This window comes from Mus caroli, unplaced genomic scaffold (assembly GCF_978045245.1).
Source record: "Mus caroli unplaced genomic scaffold, Mus_caroli_1 scaffold_8, whole genome shotgun sequence".
Classification (NCBI taxonomy): domain Eukaryota; kingdom Metazoa; phylum Chordata; class Mammalia; order Rodentia; family Muridae; genus Mus; species Mus caroli.
In genome coordinates this window covers 48713009-48736802 of record NW_028227263.1, presented here as the reverse complement: position 1 = coordinate 48736802, position 23794 = coordinate 48713009, and the positions used below count along the sequence as shown (strand labels likewise).

The window sequence follows — 23794 nt, the reverse complement described above, 5'->3', positions numbered from 1 at the left end:
TGTGTGAACCCAAGGAGAACAGGCCTGACGAGGCGGAAGCAGGGTAGACTCGTGCACCCAGCCGGGAGACTTCGGATCTCCAGGTGCGTGTGGATTTTATTTCTGTGAGTCCTCCTTCGGCGAGGGACTCCTGGGGCCTGGGCCCCTTCCCGCTTTTTGTTGGGAAAGGCTTGGTATTCCTTATACATCCTCTCTCGGGGTTTGCTGCTATGACCTTCAAGGAGAACCACATAGAAAACACTCGGTTAGTCTAAGCATCCTTAGAGGAGCGGGAAAGGGGAACCACTGCCACGTGACCAAAGCCAGCCGGCTCGCCGCGGACCTCTGAGTTGCCTAGAACATCCCGTCTCTATGGTCAACCGCTTGCCAAGGCCCTCGCTGAGAAAGTTGTTCTTCCGGGCTACGGCTACTGCTTCCGGGGCAGCTCCCTGCGAGCCGCGATTGAGGTACTCGCCTCTCTCGGTTCGCGTGGAGCGATGCTTTCCCCGGCAATGAGCTTCCTCAAAAGCTTCCCGCCGCCTGGGTCGGCAGACGGGCTCCGGCTGCAGCAGCCAGACACCGAGGCTGTGCTGAACGGGAAGGGGCTCGGCACCGGCACGCTTTACATCGCGGAGAGGTAGGGTTGGGGGGCGCCGACCAGCCAGCCGGCCGGCGCTATTGTGCGGGCAGGGTGGGATTGTCCCCTCCCGAACTCGGCTGGCTCTGTCCCCTAGCCCGCGTTTCTCCCTAACGACTTGTGCGAACCGGCCTGTCTCCTGCAAGCCTGGCGCGTGGTCACGTTTAGTTTTGAGTCTGCAGAGCCTCGGTTAGTTTTTCCGTGGGCCTGGCTTTCGGAATGGTCGTGTGAACTAGACGATTTCCCTGCGTGGAATATGTAGCTCAGATTGTGACGGGTTACGACGTTTGGTTAATGAACTGGGATGTTCCGCTCCAAGTGTGTGTGTTGGGGGGGGGGGCGGGGGAGGGAACCATTTTCGGGGCCACGCAGGGCGGAGTCACAACCAGCTGAACCCGACTCCTGGATGTGCATTCACTACCTGCAGGACTCAGTACTTTCACAATAATATAATAGACATGCCACTAAAATACACACTACATACACTCTCATACCCTCTTACCCCCACCCCATACCTTCCTGTTCACCCGCCCTCCCTTCTTATTCCTTTCCTTTCCCTTCCTCCCTCCTTTCCCCTCTTTTTTCTTTCTTTCTTCCTTCCTTTCTTTCTTTCTTTCTTTCTTTCTTTCTTTCTTTCTTCCGTCCTTCCTTCCTTCCTTCCTTTCTCTTCCTTTCTTTCTCTCTCTCTCTCTCTCTCTCTCTCTCTCTCTCTCTCTCTCTCTCTCTCTCTCTTCTCATTCTTTCCTGTTCTTCAGAGTCTCTGGTTTACCTTTTGCTATATTCTATCTGTTGGCCACAAAGGAAATCCTCTGCTTTTAAGAGCTCGTGTTATAACATTGGGCCTGCCTAGAAAATCCAGGCTATCCCGTTTATTTCACCATCAGTTGATTAGTAATCTTAATTACATTCAGAGTCCCTTCTTTCATGGTACTGGAAAACAAATCTTTTGGGGACCAAGATTATGCCTACTACAGAGCCCAGGGCATAGACGTGTAAAGAGCTATTTGTTCAGAGAACAGTGTGGATAGTGGGACTGGGTGTTTAGACACCGACTAGAAATACAAATGTGGGTGGGTGCGCAGTTTGGTTGGTATATGTGTTTGGAGTAGTGAGGAGGGAGAAAGAAAAGGGGCGGGAGGGAAGAAGCTGTGAGATTCATTCATTCATTCATTCATTCTGTAAGTTCTGTTACTCTAGAGAACCCTGACTAATACACATGGGCAAATAAAATGGATCTTGTCAAAGTTAGGAATATATCTGTGTCCCACCACTCCACATGCAGAAGAAATTGCTGAGATCACCAAAGATCTTACTGCTTACACCCAACAGATGTTTCCAGTTTACAGTCTATTTCTTCCATGCCTTCTCTCTCCTAAGTCTTCTTTCAAAAGACTTGAAGACTCTTGAAGCATGTGTCTCTCTAAGGTCCTTTCCCTGGCCTCTCTTCTGGGCTATATAGCCTACTACAATGAGTATGTAAACACCTACTTATTGATTCCAAATCTGCCTTGTGTTGCAGGATATTTGGTCACACTTTAAACAATGAGATTGTATACTAGATAAAAACCTTTTTCTAGGTGTGGTGTGGCCCAGCCATTAGTACACATCTTTATTGCCTCTGGCTGGAATACAGACAAGGCCTTAGTACACACCTTGAATCCCAAATAGTGAAGGTAAAGTTAGTTTGTGGAAGGAAGCACCATAATTGAAAGTGATGTCTAATTGAGTGGCAGAAAAAGTGATCAAATCCGAGAAAGATTTGACCAAATAGGATACCCTCAACCTTCGGGAGAAAAGAGAGGAAAGGAGAGCTACTGAAGCGAGCAGTTCAGAGAGAGGAAGGAGGCAGTTTTACTGGGACAGTTGTACCGAGGCAGGTTAGAGAAAATGAAGGAGCCAGAGAATGAGAAGGAGCCAGAAGATGAGAACAGATTGCTAGAGTTACTTTGATGTCAAGCAGAACAATTCAGTCAGAAGCTGAGAGAAACCAGATTGAATCAGTCAGCTTGGAGAGGAGTCTGCACCAGAACAGCTGAGTTAAACCAGCCAGTGAGAGCTTTGAAAGAACAGGAAAGGGTGAGTTTATTCAGCAGTAAGTCTAAATATTCTATGCCTAGATTAGATTGTATGGAGGCTAGAAGCTTCCAGGATTAAGCCTAGCCCAGGTTAGCAGACAGGAAACTTTAGAGATGACATTACTACAGGAGAATAAAAGATACTTTTATACCCCTTGATACCATGCTCCTCAGATACAAACCCAGAAGCCCAACTGCTTTTTACACCCACCAACCAAACTCAGCACCCCTCTTCATACCAAGCTTGTTTTCCTTCATATTCACTGTGTAAACACCCAGGCTTTGTCCACTCTCAAAATTGCTCTATAAATCAAGAGGGGGTTGTTTTTGTAAACACTTTTTTGTTTTGTTTTTCGAGACAGGATTTCTCTGTATAGCCCTGGCTGTTTTGGAGCTCACTTTGTAGACCAGGCTGGCCTCAAACTCAGAAATCTGCCTGCCTCTGCCTCCCAAGTGTGTGTGCCACCACACCCGGCTTTGTAAACACATTTATACCCTGAACTCTTGAGTAGGCATAATCCCTGCCCCCTCTGTCCTTTGAGAATGGGGATGTTTTAGGATGACTTACAGGCTGTGGTCTAGTTAATCTAACAATGGCTGGCTGTGAAGGGAAAGTCCAGGAATCCAGAGGCTGCTCAGTTCAAGGGGCTGGAGGTCTCAGCTGGTCTCAGTAGATGCTGGCATCTTCAAGACCTGGAATGGGTCTTCCTGACTCGGGACCGGGATTAGAAATAGATCTTACGACTTCAAATTAAGCAAAAAACTCCACACTGATGTGCCCTCCATTTTTGGATTTTTAGTTAATTCTAGATGTAGTCAAGTTGACAACCAAGAATGGCCATCATAGCAGGGTAGTGGTGGCGCACGCCTTTGATCCTAGCACTCGGGAGGCAGAGGCAGGTGGATTTCTGAGTTGGAGGCCAGCCTGGTCTACAGAATGAGTTCCAGGACAGCCAGGGCTACACAGAGAAACCCTATCTTTAAAAAAAAAAAATGGCTGTCATACTATGTAAAATGGGTTTTGTTTGTTTTTGGTTTTTTTTGTTGTTTGGTTTGGTTTGGTTGGTTGGTTTTGGAACTCAGAAATCCGCCTAGGAAGTGCTGGAATTAAAGGCGTACACCACCACTGCTGTTTCTTTGTTTTTGCTTAAGACAAGGTCTCTGTGCAGTCCTGGCTCACCTGGAACTCAAAGAGATCTTCCCGCCTTTGCCCCTAGAGTGCTGGGACTAAAGGTGTGTGCGGCCACCATGCCCAGTGAGTCTTTCTGTGATTCCTTGGGGAGGGGAGGCTTCTTGTGTGTGCTTTTCCTTTTTGGAAAGTTTACAGCTTAAAAGGTACAAGTGGGTACTAGTGTTGTTAGTACCTTGTAAAGATTCATTCACTGCGGGCTGGAGAGGTGACTCCAAGTTTAAGAGCATTTGTTGCTCTTGCAGAGGCCTCTGGTTTGGTCTCACACGCTGGCTCACAATGATCCCTAACTTGACTTCCAGGTCTGCCTATCCTATCTGACTTATGTGGGCGCCAGACACACTGATAGTGCACATACATGTAGCCAAAACATGGTTTTTGTCTTAAAGAATCATTAATAGTTAACATTTTGCCTTGTTTCTTAAGCTGTTTGAGAGTTACAGACATCTCTTAAATTCACATGTACATATCTTAGCATGTTCCTCAGAAGATACAGTTACCATATGAAGAAAGTATATCTCATTTTATGATCTTAAGTTTTTTTTTTTTTTTTTTAGATTTATTTATTTCATTTATATGAGTACACTGTAGCTGTCTTCAGACATACCAGAAGAGGACATCAGATCCCATTATAGATGGTTCTGAGCCACCATGTGGTTGCTGGGAATTGAACTCAGGACCTCTAGAAGAGCAGTGAGTGGCCTTAACCGCTAAGCCATCTCTGCAGCCCCTTATTTTATGTTTTTATTGACGGACTCTTAATGTTTCTTTAAGAAAACATTTTTTGAAATGTCCCAAATTATAGGTTACATATGTATGAATTAAGAATTAATTAAATCAACATTACATTTCTGCCTTGTACATCTCCAGATACCCTCTTCCCTCATTTCTTTAGTCTGATCACCCTTTGTAGGTTGTTTTTTGGGTTTTTTGTTTGTTTGTTTGTTTGTTTTGTTTTTTGTCCTCACCTGGCATTTCTAAGTCATGAGATTCAATAACTGGCACTTTCCCCAAAGTTATGACAACTGGTGACTAGCATTCAGCTCAATGGCAGTGTGTGTGTGTTCTAATTAAAAGAAGTAGAGCCGGGCAGTGGTGGCGCACGCCTTTAATCCCAGCACTTGGGAGGCAGAGGCAGGCGGATTTCTGAGTTCGAGGCCAGCCTGGTCTACAAAGTGAGTTCCAGGACAGCCAGGGCTATACAGAGAAACCCTGTCTCGAAAAACCAAAAAAAAAAAAAAAAAAAAGAAGTAGGGTGCTTAGGTGAAATGGTGAAAGACGGTGTATTTTGTGTCAGGACATGAATGTATTTTACACATGCATACACGGCATATATAGAACTGCTCTTTAGGAGTTTTTCATTTGAGGAATTGAAGGAGAATGTGGAAAGACCCAAAGCTGAAACAGGTTAGAGCATGCCCATGGACTTGGCAGTATTACATTGTAGCCTTTGGGGAAGCTTTTAGGATGGAAGCCAGAACCATATGCAATTTGTCTCTAAGGAAATAATTTGTGTGCCTTTAGAGAGGCACAACTCCTGGTCTCAGTTTGAGTTTAGAGGCTGTTTTGTTTTCGGGTTTATTTTATTCCATATGTATGGATGTTTTGCCTGCGTGTATGTACATGTACCACGTGGATGCCTTGCACTCCATGAGGTCAGAAGAGGGCAGTGAATGCTCTGGACTTAAAGCTGTGAGCTACCGTGTAGGTACTGAAGATGGAACTGTGGTTCTCGCCAAAGAGCAGCAAGCGTGTGTGAGCACTGATCTCTCTCCAGACCCCAGAGCTTAGTTTTTATAATGAGTTGAGTTCTCATCCAAGTAAGGAAGATAAAAAGGCATGAGTAGTTATTGAAGACTGGTAAACTTTGTACTTAAATTAAAAATAGGTACTTTGAGCTTAGAACCAATGCTTTTTTTACATATCATTCTCAAAACAGTGTTAAACCAATTAAGCCAACGGAGATTCTTTTCCCTGCCTGTGCTGGTTTTTGGTTGTTTTTTGTTTGTTTGTTTGTTTGTTTGTTTGTTTAACACTTTCCCAGAAATAAAAGACACTGATTGCACTTATTCCCAAATCTCAGGTTTGACCAAACCTGAGTTGTCTGTGTTCACTGCACTCCTATTTCTTGTCCTTGCACTTAGGACTCATGCCGCTTTGGCTTTGGTTTTTATGACTGGTCATAGATAATTACATATTTTGGTTTTGAAGTGCTTTATGTGAGAAGAGACTTAAAAATAATTAGAGCCTAGAGTCAAGTCAGTATTGCTCCCACTGCCAGACTGTTTTCCCTCAGTTCCTTGGGGCCATAGGGACGTTGTTGAGACAGCGGGCTGGCGTCCTGGGGGCCTACAGCATGATTTCAGCCTTAATCCAAAGGCACTGATTCTCTTTAGATGCCAGCTTTTTTGACTGCCCAGGTTTTGTGGCTTTGAATATTTGAAATTATTTTGGACTTCACATTTTGGGGTGTTCCATTCTAAGTTGTAGTATCAGGAGACTTGGGGGAAAGGAAGCAGTTTGATTGGGCTGTTCTTAGTCTCCATGAGCACTGCTTCATCCCCACACTGAGAGGAACTAGATGGGAAAGGTGCGTGCGGCACACACTTCCTCACATAAGAAACCGATTGCTTTAGAAGCTGGGATGATGAAGTAATTCCTTAGACTGCTGTTACTTTGCTTTTTAAAGTTTATTGCCTTAGCCCCCTTCCAAATAAGCCTAGTGGGTAAAATTCTTTGCAATAACTGGATCTTTTCTTGCTTTTAATTTTTAAGTATACCATTAAATCATAGTATAGCTAGAAGCAGGTGATACCCACCTTTAATCCCGCTACTCAGGAGGCAGAGGCAAGTGGATCTCTGAGTTTGAGGCCAGCTAGGGCTACACAGAGAAGCCCTGTCTCAAAATCATCATCGTTGTTGTGGTAGTATGTTTGCAGAGTTGTGCTTTGCCACCACAGTCTATATCTGCCTTTCGGTGGTGCTTTTGCTGAGGATCGTGCTACACCATTGGGTTACACCATTAGACATTGAGTCCTTGCTGGTGGTCAGCTCCTGAGCCATAGAATTTAGGGTCCTCTTAAACTGACCACAGATAGTTTTAGAATGCTGCTCTATCACTGTTTCTGCTCTTAGCTCTCCAGTTGTATAGTTGTGTTGTATTGTGGTTTTTTTGCTGTTATTTTAGACAGGGTCTTGTGATGTAGCATTAACTGACTTGAAACTGCTATGCAGACCAGGCTGGGTTTGAACTCACAGAGAGATCTAATCTGCCTTCCTCTCTGCCTTCCAAATGATGGGATTAAAAGTATATGTCACCACCTGGGGTTTTGTTGTTTTGTTTTGTTTTTTGTTGTTGGGTTTTTTTTTTTTTTCTTCGAGACAGGGTTTCTCTGTATAGCCTTGGCTGTCCTGGAACTCACTTTGTAGACCAGGCTGGCCTCGAACTCAGAAATCCGACTGCCTCTGCCTCCCAAGTGCTAGGATTAAAGGCGTGCACCACCACCGCCTGGCTTGTTTTTGTTTTGAGACCTGGACTGTGTATAGACCAGACTGGCTGGGGTTCATTATGTGAATTCCATATCAGTCTTGAACTTACAGCAGTTGTTCTAACTCAGCCTCTGGGGAGCTCATATTATAGTTGTGAGCCATGGTCAGCTTTCCAGAGCTGACTTACTATACTCTAGAAAGTAGGATGAAGTTGGGCATGGCGTCACAGGCTTGGAATGCCAGCACTTGCATTTAGAATGTGGAGTCAGGAAAAGCAAGAAGAGTACCAAGAGGCTGTGTCTGTGGCCTGGTATGGTAAAGCACAACTTTAATCCAGCATTGGAGGCAGAGGCAGGCTGATCTCAGTGAGTTCCAGGACAGCCAGGGCTATGTAGAGAGACACTGGCTCAAAGGAAAAAAAAATTCATGGCCAACCTGGGTAGTTGAGGCCAACATGGGCTAAATATTAAAACTGTCTCAAAATAAGAGGGAATGAGAAGGTGGGGGCTGGGGGAGAGGAAGGAGAAGGAAGTGGAGAGGATATAAAATATGCATGTGTTCTGCAGAGCCACATTCTCACTCCCTTCTATGCTTAAAGTCCATTAGTGGATAGTAGTTGTATAAAAATAATGGCTTTTATTGTGACATTCCTCTTTAAAGTCACATTATTTTATGTATGTGAGTTCACTGTCGTCACTCTCTTCAGATTCAGAGGGAATCTGATCCCGTTACAGGTGGCCGTGAGCCGCCATGTGATTGCTGGGAATTGGACTTGGGGCCTGTGGAAAAGCAGTCAGTGCTCTTAACCGCTGAGGCTAACATAGCATTATTTACTTGACATGATTTACATGCGAACGGCTTGCCCATTTTACTCATAGAAGTTGATGATTTTCATCATGTACTCATATCTGCACTCAATTTTAGAACATTTTGTTGTTGTCCCCCCAAAAACCAACCCAGTGCTCATTAGTAGTCATTTCCTTTTTCTTTTTAGCCCTGAAAATACTTTGTGGCTTCTTTGGGATCTTGCCCCCTGCCAAGGTGTTTTCACTGGCTTTTCTGATAAAAAAGTTCATATTGGGGAATATTCCCAGTGAAAATTAGGCATTACCTGTCAAAATTCAACATACTGACTTTGGTGATGTTTCCTTTGTTATACCAATAAAATATTTGCGTTTGTGCACTTTAAGGTAAGAGTATTTTGTGTGTGTGTGTGTTTTTTTCCTTTTATTTTATTTGCATGGTGTTTTGCCTGCATGTATATGTGTCACCTGTGTCCCTGGTGCGTAAGGAGGCCAGAAGAGGGTGTTGGAACTTTTGCACTTTAGTTACACAACTTTGTGAGCTGCCCTGTGGGTGCTTGGAATCTAACTTGGGTCTTTTGGAAGTGCTTTTAACCACTGAGCCATGTCTCCAGCCCCTGTGGCTTTTCCTTAAAGCTGGTAATAAATGAGAACTCTACCTTGTCTCCTAAGGTAATGGTTATTTTCTTTTAATTATAATTGTAGCCCCAGCTGCTTTGTGTGTCATACATATTTTACTGTATGGTGAGTGGGAAGGCTGGTTACCAGTTCTCTGTGCTTGCTCGCCTACTGAGAACTATGCTGACAGTTTTGAAGAAAGTTAAATGAAGGTATGGAAGACTGACAGGCATGATCTATTAACATACATGTGCTAGAGTGTGTTACTGAGCTGCAGTTTGAAACAGAAGAGGCCCCTGTGGACAAGAGGGCTCATGGAGTTATTTGAAACTTGTCTAGATGAAGAGATCTGCACAGCAAAGAGAGTAACTAAAGACATTCTCAACAGGGATGAGCGTAAAAGACAAACACACACACACACAAGGAAGGGCCGAAAGCTGTCAGGAACACGAGCTGCTCCTCTGGAAGACCAGAGCTAGATGCCAGTAACCACACTGGAGCTCACAGCCTCCTCTCACTCGAGCTCCAGGGACCTGATGCTCTCCTCTGGCCTCTACCAGTACACATAGAGGCCACATATGTGTGCACATAGAAGAAAGATAAACACAGGTGACCTGAAATAACCTGCTATTCAAATTGTTTAAATTTATAGCTAGAGGGAAAGAAACCATAGAAGAGAAAATTCAATTCTTGTTACTAAATTTTCTTATTAGGAATATTTCTAATATTGCTAATAAACTTAAATTTCTATACAACCTTTATATAAACTTTGGGATATTAAGTTAGGATTTAATTTCTAAAAATAATCTGCCTAAAACATGTTTTTCAGCCGCCTGTCCTGGTTAGATGGTTCGGGATTAGGATTCTCACTGGAATACCCCACCATTAGTTTACATGCGGTGTCCAGGGATCCAAACGCTTACCCTCAGGAGCATTTGTATGTTATGGTGAATGCCAAGCTTGCAGGTACGTATGGACAACTTACTCTAGTGCTGCCTCTGACAGCAGCGGCATTTTAAAGGGCAATGTTTGTTTGAGATGAGGTCTTCAGACTGCTCAGGTTGGCCCTGAACTCCGGGGCTTGATCTCCCAGGTGCTGACGCGTTAGCATGCTGCTATCTAAAAAGCAGTCTTTGGTGATACTCAGTGTAAAACTTAAGCCATTGGTCCACATTGGATAGTAATGTATTAAGCTGAATTAATTATCTAAAATAATTTGACCACTTGAGTTTCTTCTAATGGGCGCTGGCTTTCTATGTATCTGCATATATTTACACTTAGAATTCTTCTGTTAATATGGTTATCTTCCTATTTTTTAACTGCCTTCTTCTAAAGGCATTTCAGAGATGTGAACCAGTATATTCTGTCTTTCCAAAAATTTATGATAGATTTATTTATTTTAAATATGTGTATTTGGGCAAGAGTTGTTGGCTGCATTTATGTCTGTGTGCTACTGCATGTGTGACGAGGCCAGAAGAGGGTGTACAGTCCTATAACTGGAGTTACAGGCTATATGCATGTTTCTGTGTGTGAATATATGCTACGTGTGTGGATGCCTGCAGAGGACAGAAGAGAATTGGATTACTTGGAGCCTGAGTTACTTCAAAAAAAAAAAGAATTTCTAGAACAGCGTATTAGCTACTTTTCTTTTGCTATGCCAGGGCACCATGACCAGTAACTAAACAAAAAGGTGTTCCAGGGGTTAGAGGCAGTGATGGTAGTGCAAAGGCATGCAGCAGAGACAGTCCCTACAACTGAGGACCAAGGATTCAAACATAGGAGCTTATGACGGCCATTCTCATTCAGCCCCCACCACAAGCAGCCACCACTCTTAACCACTAAGTTGTGTCTCTAGGCCCAGAATTGTTTTTATTTTGTTGCAGTAGTGGTTCTCACTGGTGGCAGGGAGAATTTAATGTATTGTCACTCGTTCCTTTATGTGCTGCCACTGGTCAGTGAGATTTTCATTGGAGGAAGAGGGATGGGTGCTGCTGGCATTTAATTACTTTTTTTTTTTTTTTGACTCATTTATTTATTATATGTAAGTACACTGTAGCTGTCCTCAGACACTCCAGAAGAGGGCGCCAGATCTCGTTATGTAGATGCCAGATTCCCTGCAGTAAAAATGGTGCAGTACAAATGTCAGTGGTGTCATGGCCCAGAAGCCCGCATTACAAGGTTTCCAAGTTTTACTGTTCATGAAAATATAACAAAGTTGTTAATTTTAAGATAATGGGTAGCTTTTGTTCCTGACACCATTAAGTTGGGTTCTCATTTGGTTCCAGGTCTAATCATTTATATTTAGTTGTGAACGCTAGTTACTAATTTTTAGAACTCTGGCAAGCCATGCCTTCTTAAGTGATTCAGACTGACCCAGCTATCCAAAGAAATCATTAGAAGATTTCAAATTCTTGCTGTTGGAAAATATTCAAAGATAGATAAAAATATAATGAAATTTGAAAAAAGATATGGAAATATTAAAAGTTCCTCAGGCCTTGGAGTGTAGCATGATTTCTTACTTGTTTGTTTTGCTCACAATTTCAGAGATATTTCAGTCCATTATGGTGAAGAACATATAACATGGTAGCAGGCGTGTGGGCAGCAGCTGTCCACTTGGCAGAGGACCAGGGTGCAGGGTACATGGGTGGAACCTTCAAAGGCCTGCCCGTGGTGTCTTGGTGCTATCCACTGGGCAGCAAGTGTTCAAAACAGGAGTCTCTGGGGACATTTTAGAATCCAACCATAACACTAAATAAATTCAACTGCGATTTTTATAAGTGCTAGTTAGCATACTATTGCTGTGACAAGAGAGCTTAGATAATCAATTTAATAAGAGGCTTATTTTGGCTTATGAGTCACAAATCTTGGCTTATTTTCGTCTGGTTTCCAAAGAGGTTTCTTTCACTGTGTTGGCACAGCATATCATGGCCAGAGCACATGGTTGAGGAGATTTTAAGGCAATAAATAGAAGACCTGATCACATTATGACAGCCAGGAAGCAAAACTTAGAGGGTCCCCATTCCCCTTGAGGATAGCCTCCACATGCCCTCACCTCCTAAAGATTCTAACTTCCACTAGCACCACAGACTGGTGACTTAATTTTTAATATATGGGTCTTTGAGTGACACTCAAGATTCCAACCATAGCTTTAAATAAGATAATTATTAGGTGGTATTTGAAATGGAAAACTTTAAAAGTATTCTTGTCAATTCCAAATGCTGATGGGTTGGAGCTAGAGGTGTGACTCAGTGGTATAATGTGTTCAAGCATCTGAATTCATACTCCAAAACCCAAATCGCTGCTGCTGCAGCAGAATGCCTTAAAGCTTGTCTGGCGTTGGCACTGAGCGAAGGTACTTACTTGTCCAGCCCGCAAAAATCCAGTGAGGCGGGGCTTCAGTAATAGTGGATACAAGGACCAAGCCCTCCAGTAAGGAAGCTGTGCCTTCCATGCCAGGCAAGTCATTTTCTCATGAGTCTCAGTTTTCTTACAAAGCTAAATTTCTAGAGGATTATGTTAGTCTCACTTTCCACATAGCTTCATCTCTGAAAGATTCTGCTAACCCCCTGTAGCACCACCGGTTGGTGACTGAACCTTTAACATGTGGTAAACTTATAATCACTCGGAAGCCTGAGTGCTGCTGAGGCCCAGGGAGGGCCTCATGTACTGGATAGGGTTGTACCTGGCAGTACCAACAGTTTCCTACAGTTCTTTCCATCCTCGGCTTTAAAGGGGGTTCCTGAGACTATAAGAAATTGTTAATAATGGTTATTTCCAGAGTATAGATGGCTCAGTGGGTTCAGTTCAGTATAACCATGAAGATCTGGGCTTGGGCTCTCAGCACCCACATTAAAACTGTACCTTTTGCCCGAGCACTGCGGGAACATAGATAGGCAGCCCCCAAGGGCCAGCCATTCTCACCAAAACAGTGAGCCCCAGGTTCAGTGAGAGACCCTGTCTCCAAAACAAACAAAAAGATTAGAGGCCTAGGTTCAACTTAGGGCACTTATATACACCTATACAAGCAAGTATACCAGTCACCTTCACACCTGCATCTATCTGTCTGTCTGTCTGTCTCTCCCCCCACCACCACCACCAGTGGCTATTTATTTCTGGGGAAAGATTCTAGACACTAGGCACTTCCTCTGCACTTTGAATTATTGTTATCCTGGACTGTTATTCTTACACAATTACTACTGTACTGTAGTTAGTTACAATTACTACTGTACTTGTAGTATGGTGACACATTTTTTTTTAAATGCATTGGCAAAGTTTTACAGCTTGTGACTAAGTCAGTGATTTAGAATTTTCCAGTATGTGTATTATTCTGCTAGATCACTAAAGATACATATATTAAATAACGTGCCATTGGAAACAGCACAGAAAATGAACTATGAAATTTGTTACTTAAAGGTATTCTCAGTGGCCAGTTTTTTTCTTTTGCTTGTCTGTCTTCATGCCCCTCTACACTGACCTTGTGTTAAATAAGGACTACATTAGTGGATGCCCCTTGCTTAGCTTGTCAGCCTCACTGGATGGAGAAACCCCAAAGTAAAGTGTACTTCTGTGTATCTGTGAGGGTCTCCAGGGGCAGTTCTCTCAGGGAGTTGAGGGGAATGTGGATAGCCATCTGTAACTGGCCCCCAGAGGGAGGGAATGGAGGAGGCAGCAGCTGCAGCGTGGGCACTCCGGCTTTCCCTCCCCGTCCTCTCCTTCCCCTCTCTTCCTTTCCTACGCCCTGCTTCCTGGTTGCCATGAGGGGGGCGGCTCCTTCCTTTCACCCCTCCACCATGACTCAGTTCCCTAACAGTGGAGCCCGCTGCCCCTGTCAGCCTCTGAGACCAGGAGCCAAATCAGTTCTCCTTTGTGTGATTGCTCAGCACGGTGTTACAGTGAAGACTGACTCGCCCCTGCAGGCAGATTTACTACATTAACAAGTGTCGCTCCAGTTTTGCTTCATATGCATGGTTGGTTAAAGGGTGGGGGGGGGGGGCGTTGGGGAGAGGGTTCGAGTCAGGGTTTCTCTGGGTATCCCTGGCTGTCCCGGAACTCACTTTGTAGACCAGGCTGGCCTCGAATTCAGAAATTCACCTGCCTCTGCCTCCCAAGTGCTGGAATTAAAGGTGTGCGCCATCACCGCCCGGCTTAAAGGTTTTTTTAATGGTACCTTTAAATGTAAATTTTTACTTTTTTCTTCTTTGCCATAGCTAAAGACTGAATCCAGGGCTGTGAACGTGCTTGGCGCTCACTCTGCCACTGAGTTGCATCCCAGCCCATCTGCTCATGTGTATCTTATCTAGCCCAGTTTGTGTTTCTATTAGTGTGTGCAGTACATGTGTGTACATATGGATTTGGTTCTTTCTGCCTTTCAGTGGCTCTGGGGATGGAACGGTGGTGTTGGGCACATGCAGCAAGTGCTTTACCTGCTGAGCCACGCACTCACCAGCCCGTGATTTGTATTTTAAGATTGCTAATTTCAGCAAACATGTTCATTTTGTGGCATCAGTTTTATTGATCTATTTTTTTTTAACTGTGTAGTGATTCAAACATAGAAAATATATATTCTATTTAGTATTCAGTGTAAATTCTATTGCTTTTCCCAGATACTATAAGTTTTTAAGGGAAATTAACTGAATATTGTTAAAAGCTGCCCTTTGTTTGGGTGGGGAGTGTCTCTCTGTATCCTGGCAGTCACTGTATAGATCACACTGGTCTTGAACTCATAAAGATCTACCTGGCTGGAATTATAGATGTGTGCCACTATGCCCAATTCGAAAGCTGTTTTGTGGGGCTCCCCATTTCATCTTCTACTCTCTGGCTCAAACAGTACTGTAAAGGTAGCGTGCGTCCTTCCTGTCAGTGCTGTGTTTTGGTTTTTATTATTATTTCATGTATGTGAGTGTTTTGCCTGCATCACACGTATGCCTGGTACCTGTCAAGGTCAAGAAGAAGCGGGTAGCTCTCCTGGCACTGGAGTTACGGACAGTTATGAGCTATGGTAGTATGAGTGTCAGGAATTGAATCTGGGTTCTCTGGGAGAGTAACAAGTGATCTAATCACTGAGCCAGCTCTCTATCCTGTCTATATGTGCTTTTAACCTTTACTGAATATGTCTGTGCCTCCACTCGATGTAATGGTTTTATGTTTAAAATTTTAATGTAAATGATACTGTTTATTCTGCAACTAGCTTTTTTTATCTAGTTCCTTTTTAAAATATATCTGTCGATATATTTATATAATCAGTTTCCCAGTGCAAGGACTTGAACCCAAGAGTTCCTGTACAAAGTCACTACCACTAAGTCATTATTTTCAGCCCCTGTTCTTCTTGAACATTTTTTTTTTTAAAGATTTTATTTATTATATGTAAGTACACTGTAGCTGTCTTCAGACACTCCAGAAGAGGGCGCCAGATCTCGTTGCGGATGGTTGTGAGCCACCATGTGGTTGCTGGGATTTGAACTCTGGACCTTCGGAAGAGCAGTCGGGTGCTCTTACCCACTGAGCCATCTCACCAGCCCGAACATTTTGTTTTATCTACAGACTCTCCATGTATCTGAGATAGTCTCAGTGCTCTCAGTGCTGCCCTCTCAGTGTGTGCGTTACAAGCGTGTTCCTGCTGAACACCTTTTCCAGCTCTGCAGTAACCACCAATAAAAATTGAATTGCAATATTTAGGTATACCAGTAAATTTCTAGCCTGTTTGTTATATTTTTTGTGTATATATTTGCTTCTCCTTTTCAAGTACAGCAAGTATTTCAGGATCTAGCTACCAGTGTTATCTAATTTGAGTCAGTACTGTCAGGATCTAGCTTCAGGGTCTTTAAAAAGTGAAGGAAATACTTTTTTATTTAAAAGTTTTTATTCCTTGGGATTGGAGAGACAGACCAGCAGTTAAGAGCTCCTGCTGCTCTTTGAGAAGACCGACCAGAGTTAGGTTTCCAGGACCCATGTTAGGTGACTCACAGTGCTTCTAACTCTAGCTCCGGGGGACTTAATGTCCTCTTGTGGTTCTTGCATGTATTTTGCACATAGACGTTTATACAGGCATGCAGAAGTAAAGCCGTAAAAAACAAAACCTTTAAATGTCTAAAAAGTTTACTTTTATTTCTCTTACAGAAGAATCAAAAGAACCTCTCTCTGATGAAGATGAGGAAGACGATGATGATGTTGAACCCATTTCTGAATTTCGATTTGTGCCCAGTGATAAGTCAGCATGTGAGTGTTGTGTGACACTGATCTTTCTCTGTGTGCCCCCTCTCCCACTGGCACACACACCTCACCTTCATTACACTTGCTTCCGTTCTATTGCTTTATCACTGATCTTTCTCTGTGTGCCCCTCTCCCACTGGCACACACACCTCACCTTCATTACAGTTGCTTCCGTTCTATTGCTTTAGTTTAGCCTCCTTAAAGCCATTGAGCAGGTACTTAATACCATCACAGGTTGTGAAGAAAAAGCGAATATTGTGAACAGTGTGGTACCTGGTGCATTTTGTGCAAGAAGATTCTGGTTAGTCTTATTGGCTGATGTTGCTGACACAATGTCAACTGCAGGAAGCACTTTCAGAGTGAAAATGTGGAGAATAGAAAGTACGTCATGTGACAGAGGCTTTATCCTATACAGTACTGGAATTATGTAGATCAGGCCTTAAACTCAAAGAAATCTGATTGCTTCTGCCTTATGAGTGCTGGTATCAAAGGCCTGAACCATATCACCTGGCCTGGCCTTTTTCTTTCTTTCTTTCTTTTTTTTTTTTAAAAGATTTATTTGTTTGTTTGTTTGTTTAATGTGTGTGAGTACACTGTAGCTGCACAGATGGTTGTGAGCCACCATGTGGTTGCTGGGATTTGAACTCAGGACCTTCGGAAGAGCAGTGAGTTCTCCTACCCGCTGAGCCATCTCACCAGCCCTTGGCCTTTTTCTTAAAGGCCAACCACCCATGAAGAGATCTCATAATGTCTTAAACTCTTACTTTGTGACTTTTTCATTGTCTCAAGTACTTTTCATGATAAATTTCTATTTGAATCTTGCAGATTTATGAATATAGTTATCCTAGTAAACCTGCCTGCTTTTAAATTGGTTTATCATAGTGGTTATATTTATTCTAAAATTCTGTGGTGCACTGGGAGAAGTATTAATTATAGTTTAATGTCTTTCAGTGGAGGCGATGTTCACAGCAATGTGTGAGTGCCAGGCCTTGCATCCAGACCCTGAGGATGAAGACTCGGACGACTATGATGGAGAGGAGTATGATGTGGAGGCACACGGTCAGTGACTCGGGCCTTGGCGGCTTTCCTGTTTCATTTTAAGCATGTAGTTGTGCTAAGGGCATAAGATAAAGTAACCCATGTAAGATGGCAATAAATAAAGGGAATGATCCGTTAGCATACTTGTGCCTAGGCCCTTTCAGCAGACAGATTGGGGGAATGAATGGATTTCTCAAGCTCATACAACAGTAAGATGTTAGGAGTGGGGATGGAAAATAGAAACAAGTGGGAGAGAAAGTGGGTGGTCAAGAGCACTCCTCAGGCTGCCCCACCCTCCCCACTGAGAGCTCTGTTCATATATACCTCTTTAAAGTTGTATTTAATGTGTTTATTTTACATGTATAAGTGTGTTGCCTGGATTCATATATGTGCACAACATTGTGCCTGGTGCCCTCAGAGGCCAGAAAAGGGTTTTGGAACCCCCTGAGCTAGAATTACGGTATGCACTGCTAGCTGGGCACTAGAAACCAAACTCCAGTGCCCTGCACAGACTCTCTGGAGTCCTCTTGCTCTCGCTCGCACTTTAATTTCCTTTTCCCTAGGACCACACTTCATTTATTTACAGCTATTTCCCCTTTCCTCCCCAGACAAGTGAGGCAGGGATGGGCTTACTTGCCTGATAGGCTGCAGCCTCAGGCACAAATGGTTCCTTTTGCACCAATCTGGGTATCTAAAGTTCTTTCCTACATATGAATCCAGTTCCTGGCCTTAAGACTACCCATTTCTGGGATTATTCTTCATATACACAAATACATTCTCATTTCTTAGAGATTTTAAAAATGGTTTTATGTTTTATCCTTTTTATGTATTTTTTTTAGATTTTCTGATTTTTTTTTTTAAAAAGAGATATGTTAATTCAAAATTCTTTTAGTATCAAATTTTGTGTTTACTTGTAAAATTCCTACCTTGGAATAATAAAGGATCCACTAATTTGAGAAATACCCTCTTCCTTCTGATTCCTAGAAAGTCTGTTCTCTGGGAACTACTGTTTTCTAGTTTATTATCTTTTTAAATGTCTTCTCATTCTCTTTTGTCTTTTTAGAACTCTTAATAATGACCCTATCAATAAACAGTGGAAGTTTTTGGAAGCCTATATATCTCCAGCAAATACATCATTTATTATCCATTTTCTTTTTTTTCCAGCTGTTGAATAAAATAATTTAAAAGTGTTCTGTTTGTTTAGAACAAGGACAAGGGGACATCCCTACATTTTATACCTATGAAGAAGGACTATCCCATTTAACAGCGGAAGGGCAAGCCACGTTGGAGAGATTAGAAGGGATGCTTTCTCAGTCTGTGAGCAGCCAATATAATATGGCAGGCGTCCGAACAGAAGATTCAGTAAGGAATTATGAAGGTGAGTGTTCTTTCTCTTCAGACTGGGAAATCGTAGCCAAGTTTTCTCTTAGAAGCCAGAAGACTGCAGAGTCATTGCTCCAGTCTCTCTTATACAGTTTTGGCTCTGAAGGAGTGACATGTGGCAGTCCTGTGCTTTCTAACTCCAAGCTGATTGTGTGCCACACCTGGATTTAAAGCACATCTCTAAATATTTACTCTTTTGCGGTGGAGGCGGGGGTGTTTTCTTAAAGGCAGGGTTACTTTGTGTAGCTTCAGGCTGGCCTTGAACTCAGAAATCTACCTGCCTCTGCCTTCCTACTACTTAAAGGCGTGCACACACACGCACACACACAATATGTGCTCATGTAATTCTTTTTAGAAGTCTGTTGGGTTGGTTTATGATCGAATTTTACACATTAGACAACTAAAGCAAGAAGGATTAAATTGCTTGAGGTCAAAGAGCTGATAAGTGGCAAGAGAATTGAATGAACCATTGTATAAAAATAATATGCCTACCACTGTCATAAACACCTCATTTTATATGTGTTTAATATAGATTAGTATTTTATGCCCAGGTAACATGGTAACACTTGTTTTTAATGACGACAGAACCTTCATGAGGTGGCTTTAGTGTGTCTTATGTTGGTCCACTTTATGCTGTGATCTCCATGCATACTGCATATTGACCTGGGTTCTTGGAGTTCTGGGATATTGGCAAGGATGGAGATGCAGGACAGGGATTGTATCTTACTGTATTGCCCATGCTAGACACAGACCAGTAAACTCAAGTAATTATCCTCTCCTAGCATGCCTTATTCACACGTCCAGAGGGCTTCTGGCAGAGGTGGTGGCAGGTGATGAGTTGGGAGAGGGTCAGGAGTGAGAAAGTAAAGAAAACAACTGTAGATGTTTCTTCCAGAGCATCTGTTTTTCTGTCCTCCCCTCATACCTTTTTTAAAACTTTTAAAAAGTGCATGGGTGTTTGCCTGCATAGATGTCTGTGCTCCATTTGCATGTTTGGTGTCCTTGGAAGACGGAAGAGGGTGTCAGACCTCCTGGAATTGAAATTGTAGACAGTTGTGATCTGCCATGTGGGTGCTGGGAATCAAACCTGAGTCCTATGAAAGGTAGCCAGTGTTCTTATTCTTAACTGCTGAACTATATCTTCAGCCTTCATCCCACACTGTTTTAGTGAGATGATGATTTATTTATGTTAGGCATATGAGTACACCACCATTGCTTCCTTCAGACACACCAGAAGAGGGCATCAGACCCCGTTACAGATGGTTGTTAGTCACCATGTGGTTGCTGGGAATTGAACTCGGAAACTCTCGAAGACCACTCAATGCTTGTAACCGCTGAGCCATCTCTCCAGCCCTTTTTCTTTCTTTCTTTCTTTTTTTTCTTTTTTTTAAATTCCTGCCAGCCAGACATGATGGCACACATTTGTTATCCTGGGTGAGCCTGGACTATACCGGTCACTTTGAGCCAGCCTAGGCTACATAGCAAAACATTCCAAATTTTTTTTAAAAGAAAAGGAAGAAAAGGCATAAATTGACTCCTACCTAGGATTTGTATGTGTACGTGCGCTGCTGTTGTGGGTTTACTAAGTTAGATGTATCGATCAGTTTTTAACTGACTTAAGTCCACAGGTAGCATCTTCCTTGCAGTCTCTTTTCAGGTAATTTAGTTTTCAAAATAGAAAGAGTGGAATTGGAGGCATTAGCCTGATGATGTGGTAGGACACAGCGGTCCCAGCACATGGGGACTGAGCTCAGGAACGGAGGGCAGCCTGGACCACAGGAGACCCTGCTTCAAAAACAACAAAATGTCCAAATTTTAAAATCCAGTTATTTTTATTTTACTTTTTCGATTGGGTCTCACATGTAGCTTGGAAATTACTACACAGACTAGGGTGGCCTCAAACTTGCAGAGTTCCCAAGTGCTGGGACTAAAGGCAGGTACCGCCATGCTCAGACCTTGTTGAGTCTACCTATCCTCAAATGCAATCAATCCCCTTTCTGTTCAGATGGCATGGAGGTGGAGACCACACCAACTGTTGCCGGACAGTTTGAGGATGCAGATGTTGATCACTGAAGACGACTTATCTACTATACAGTGAGTAGCTTATTCTTTTTTGTTACAACATGAAGATCCCTGAAATTATTGATTTTAAAAATTCATAATTCAAGAGGATTCTATAAAAGTAGCAGTTTAAAATTTTTTTACCTATCTCTGGTGACTGGAAATTACATGTTAGATTACATGTTACAAATTAGATGTTTTGTCCTACAAACATCTCTAAGTTCAGTTCCAGAAAGACATGATGTCCTCTTCTTGCCTCCACAGGCATCACAGGCACATAGAATACACACACACAGGCAAAACATCACACACATAAAAGAAATGCAGATTTGTGGGTTTTGTTGTTGTTGTTGTTTTGGTTTGGGGTTTTTGTTGTTGTTGTTATTGTTGTTTTGAGACAGGGTTTCGCTGTATAGCCCTGGCTGTCCTGGAACTCACTTTGTAGACCAGGCTGGCCTCAAACTCAGAAATCTGCCTGCCTCTTCCTCCCAAGTGCTGGGATTATAGGCGTGTGCCACCATGCCCGGCAGATTTATGTTTTTTAGTCTGTGTTTCCAAATTACTGCAGTTGTAAAACTAACTATGAATGATAAGTCTCTGTTTTCTTCTAATGCAGCTATCAAAAAAATAACCTTAGAGAAATTCTGTGATTCTGTGATTTATATCTCTTCCTTGCACAGTTGCTGCTTTTGTGTAGTCTGTAGTCAGCAGAGTCTCTGCTGCTAACATCACTGGCTAGCTTTCCTGGTGCCCAGTTAGTTTTCAGCTCTCACAGGCCCAGATGTTGAAGTTGATCTTTCTCCGTCACGGAGAACCACCTACCCAGAACTGTCACCTCTGTCACTTACCATCCATCATGTTAGTGGTAGCTGCTTTTGGAGGGAAGGGGGCAGTAGCTGTCATTTGTGTGTTATTGGCCTAGATGACAATTTTTCCCTTGCTCTGGCTTTTCCATATTTCTCTGACAATTCACTATTGAGAGAGAGACATTCTGTTTGCAGCTGGCATGAGAGACTCACTTGGCACATCACTAATGTTTACATAGTGGGATGCTACTGCAATCCCTTGCAAAGATTCTTGGACTCTTTGTAATAGTAAAATAATCATAAAGTTGCTACAGATTTGGGCTCTTGATTTGTTTTGTGCTCATTTTATTCTCTCTGCTCAGTAGGAAAAAATAAAATAAAAATAGATGCTGTACTCATAAATTTTATTCATGTTCGTCTGGAAGTTGACCTGATTTTTAAACAGTGTAATTTTTGATCATTTAAGATTGTATGTGCTGCCGGGTATGGTGGCACACACCTTTAATCCCAGCACTTGGGAGGTAGAGGCAGGTGGATTTCTGTGTTCAAGGCCAGCCTGGTCTGCAGAGTGAGTTCCAGGACAGCCAGGGCTTTACAGAGAAACCCTGTCTCGAAAAACCAAAAAAAAAAAAAGATTGTATGTGCTTTAAAGCCTGAAGAAGGACTAGAGTGTTCATGTTCAAACCTGGTGCGTGAGGTAGGGTACAGAAGAGTACACGTGGGTCAGAGTCACAGCTCACCATGCATGTGCACACATGCTGCCAGTTTCTCAGTTTCCTCATCTGTAAGATGGAAACATAGTTACTTGTCAGGGATATTACAAGGCCTGAGGTACAAGTCTGGAGCCCTACAAGGCTTTACTAAATAGTGGCAATTGCTAATAATAACTGTGAGCCCTTTGTCTTTCAGATTCTGCTCATAACTGTAGGCAAGAACGTGGTGCCTCTTCACTCCAGAATGGGGCTGGTGAAAGGCTTTTTTCTTCTCCAAAACTCATTTCTCAAGTCAAACTATAACGAGACAGCAAGCTGTCACCAGCAGAAGAGACTATGTATGACCTCTATTAACAAAGGTGAATTAACTGAACGGGTATTTGTAGTTTCTCATTTCCCCCAAGCTTCCTGTGTATGTTCTGAGAAGGCCTCTGAGTCCTGCCTTTGCTGAGTGCGTCTGTCAGCTGCAAGATTCACCTATGTGATGAAATGCACAGAGCTCACACTGGGCGGAAGGGACGTGCAGAAGCTTAGATGTCTCTGAGACTTAGGAGAACTCTCTTATCCCTGAGATTAAAAAGCAAAGGCCTCAGAGGGAGCAGCCTCTAGCATTTTCCACAGAGGCATGGGTCCTCTACTTGGGGCTCAGCCACATCTCGCAATACTTGTGTGCTAGCTTCTGTTACTCTTCATGTACCATCAGCTCTGTTATGTTCTCCTAGGTTAGGTCCTTGACTGTCCACCCTCTTAACGTTAGCTTTCTGTCACAGAATAAATGATCTGAAATGAAGTCTGCAAAGTACTCTCAATGATATTTTGTCTTTGTAATAGTTAACAAATAAATCTGGGTTTTTCTAAATCACTGTGATTTTGCTCTTGAGTAAAACCATTAATGAAGAAAGATTAAGATATTTAAATTGTACATGTATGTGTGTTTTGTCTGTGTACATCATATGCATGCCTGGTGCCCATGGAGGTCTGAAGAAGGTGTTGGAACCACAGGAACTGGAGTTCCAGGTGTTTATGAATGGCCGTGAGGATGCTGGAAACTGACCCTAGGTCCTCTGCAAGAGCAGCAAGTATTCTTAACTGCTGAGCCCTCTCCAGCCCAGCACTTGCTGCTCTTTTAGAGGAGCTGAATTCAGTTCCCCTGCTTCTGTGTTGGGCAGTTCACAGCTGCTATAGTGCTGGCTTCCAGGGATCTCAATAGCCTCTTCTGGTTTCCCTGAGCACTCAGCTACACATGCAAATGCATACACCCATACACATAAGAATAAGTAACGTTTTAAAGTCATGCTTAGTTGGTGGAGAGCTGGTCTAGCTGCATGAAGCCCTGGGTTCAGTCCCGACCCTGGGTTCAGTTTGGCCTGGTTGTGTATGCCTATAAATACCAGTACTCAGGAGGTAGAGGCAGGGGGATCAGAAACTCAAGGTCATCCTCAGCTAAGTATCATATGAGCACATAAACAAAATACTAGTACTGAGAGAGGAGCTTTGGTGGAGGAGACCGTCTCTGTGTGGAGCCCATATTGGCCTGGAGTTTACAGAAATCTGCCTGGCTCTGCTCTCCTACTGCTGGAATTGAAGGCATGTGCCACCATGCTCATTTTTACTTTTAATTATGTATATGCGTGTGGATCTGTACACATGAGTGCAGGTGCCTACGGGGACACAGAAGGTCCAGATCCCCTGGGCCTGGGCTATTTGATGTTTTGGGGAACTGAGCTAGCGGTTTAACACTGAGCCCCATCTGCCTTCTTTCTTGCGATGAGGTTAACTCACTGAACCTGTACC

General features: G+C 43.1%; 1 protein-coding gene across 1 annotated transcript; it reads left to right on the top strand.

Moving 5' to 3' along the window:
• Positions 1-397: 397 nt before the first annotated feature.
• On the top strand, positions 398-22868 carry Clns1a (chloride nucleotide-sensitive channel 1A). Its single transcript, XM_021166139.3, has 7 exons — positions 398-616; positions 9620-9756; positions 15907-16005; positions 16951-17058; positions 18242-18415; positions 20426-20514; positions 22197-22868. The coding sequence occupies exons 1-6, from the start codon at positions 477-479 to the stop codon at positions 20491-20493; spliced, it is 726 nt and encodes a 241-aa protein (XP_021021798.1). The 5' UTR covers positions 398-476; the 3' UTR covers positions 20494-20514; positions 22197-22868.
• Positions 22869-23794: the final 926 nt, after the last annotated feature.

Coding starts and splice junctions, on each gene's coding strand:
- Clns1a (XM_021166139.3), top strand. CDS start 477: ATGCTTTCCCCGGCAATGAGCTTCCTCAAAAGCTTCCCGCCGCCTGGG. Junction 617..9,619: donor ACGCTTTACATCGCGGAGAG/GTAGGGTTGGGG, acceptor CATGTTTTTCAG/CCGCCTGTCCTGGTTAGATG. Junction 9,757..15,906: donor GGTGAATGCCAAGCTTGCAG/GTACGTATGGAC, acceptor TTTCTCTTACAG/AAGAATCAAAAGAACCTCTC.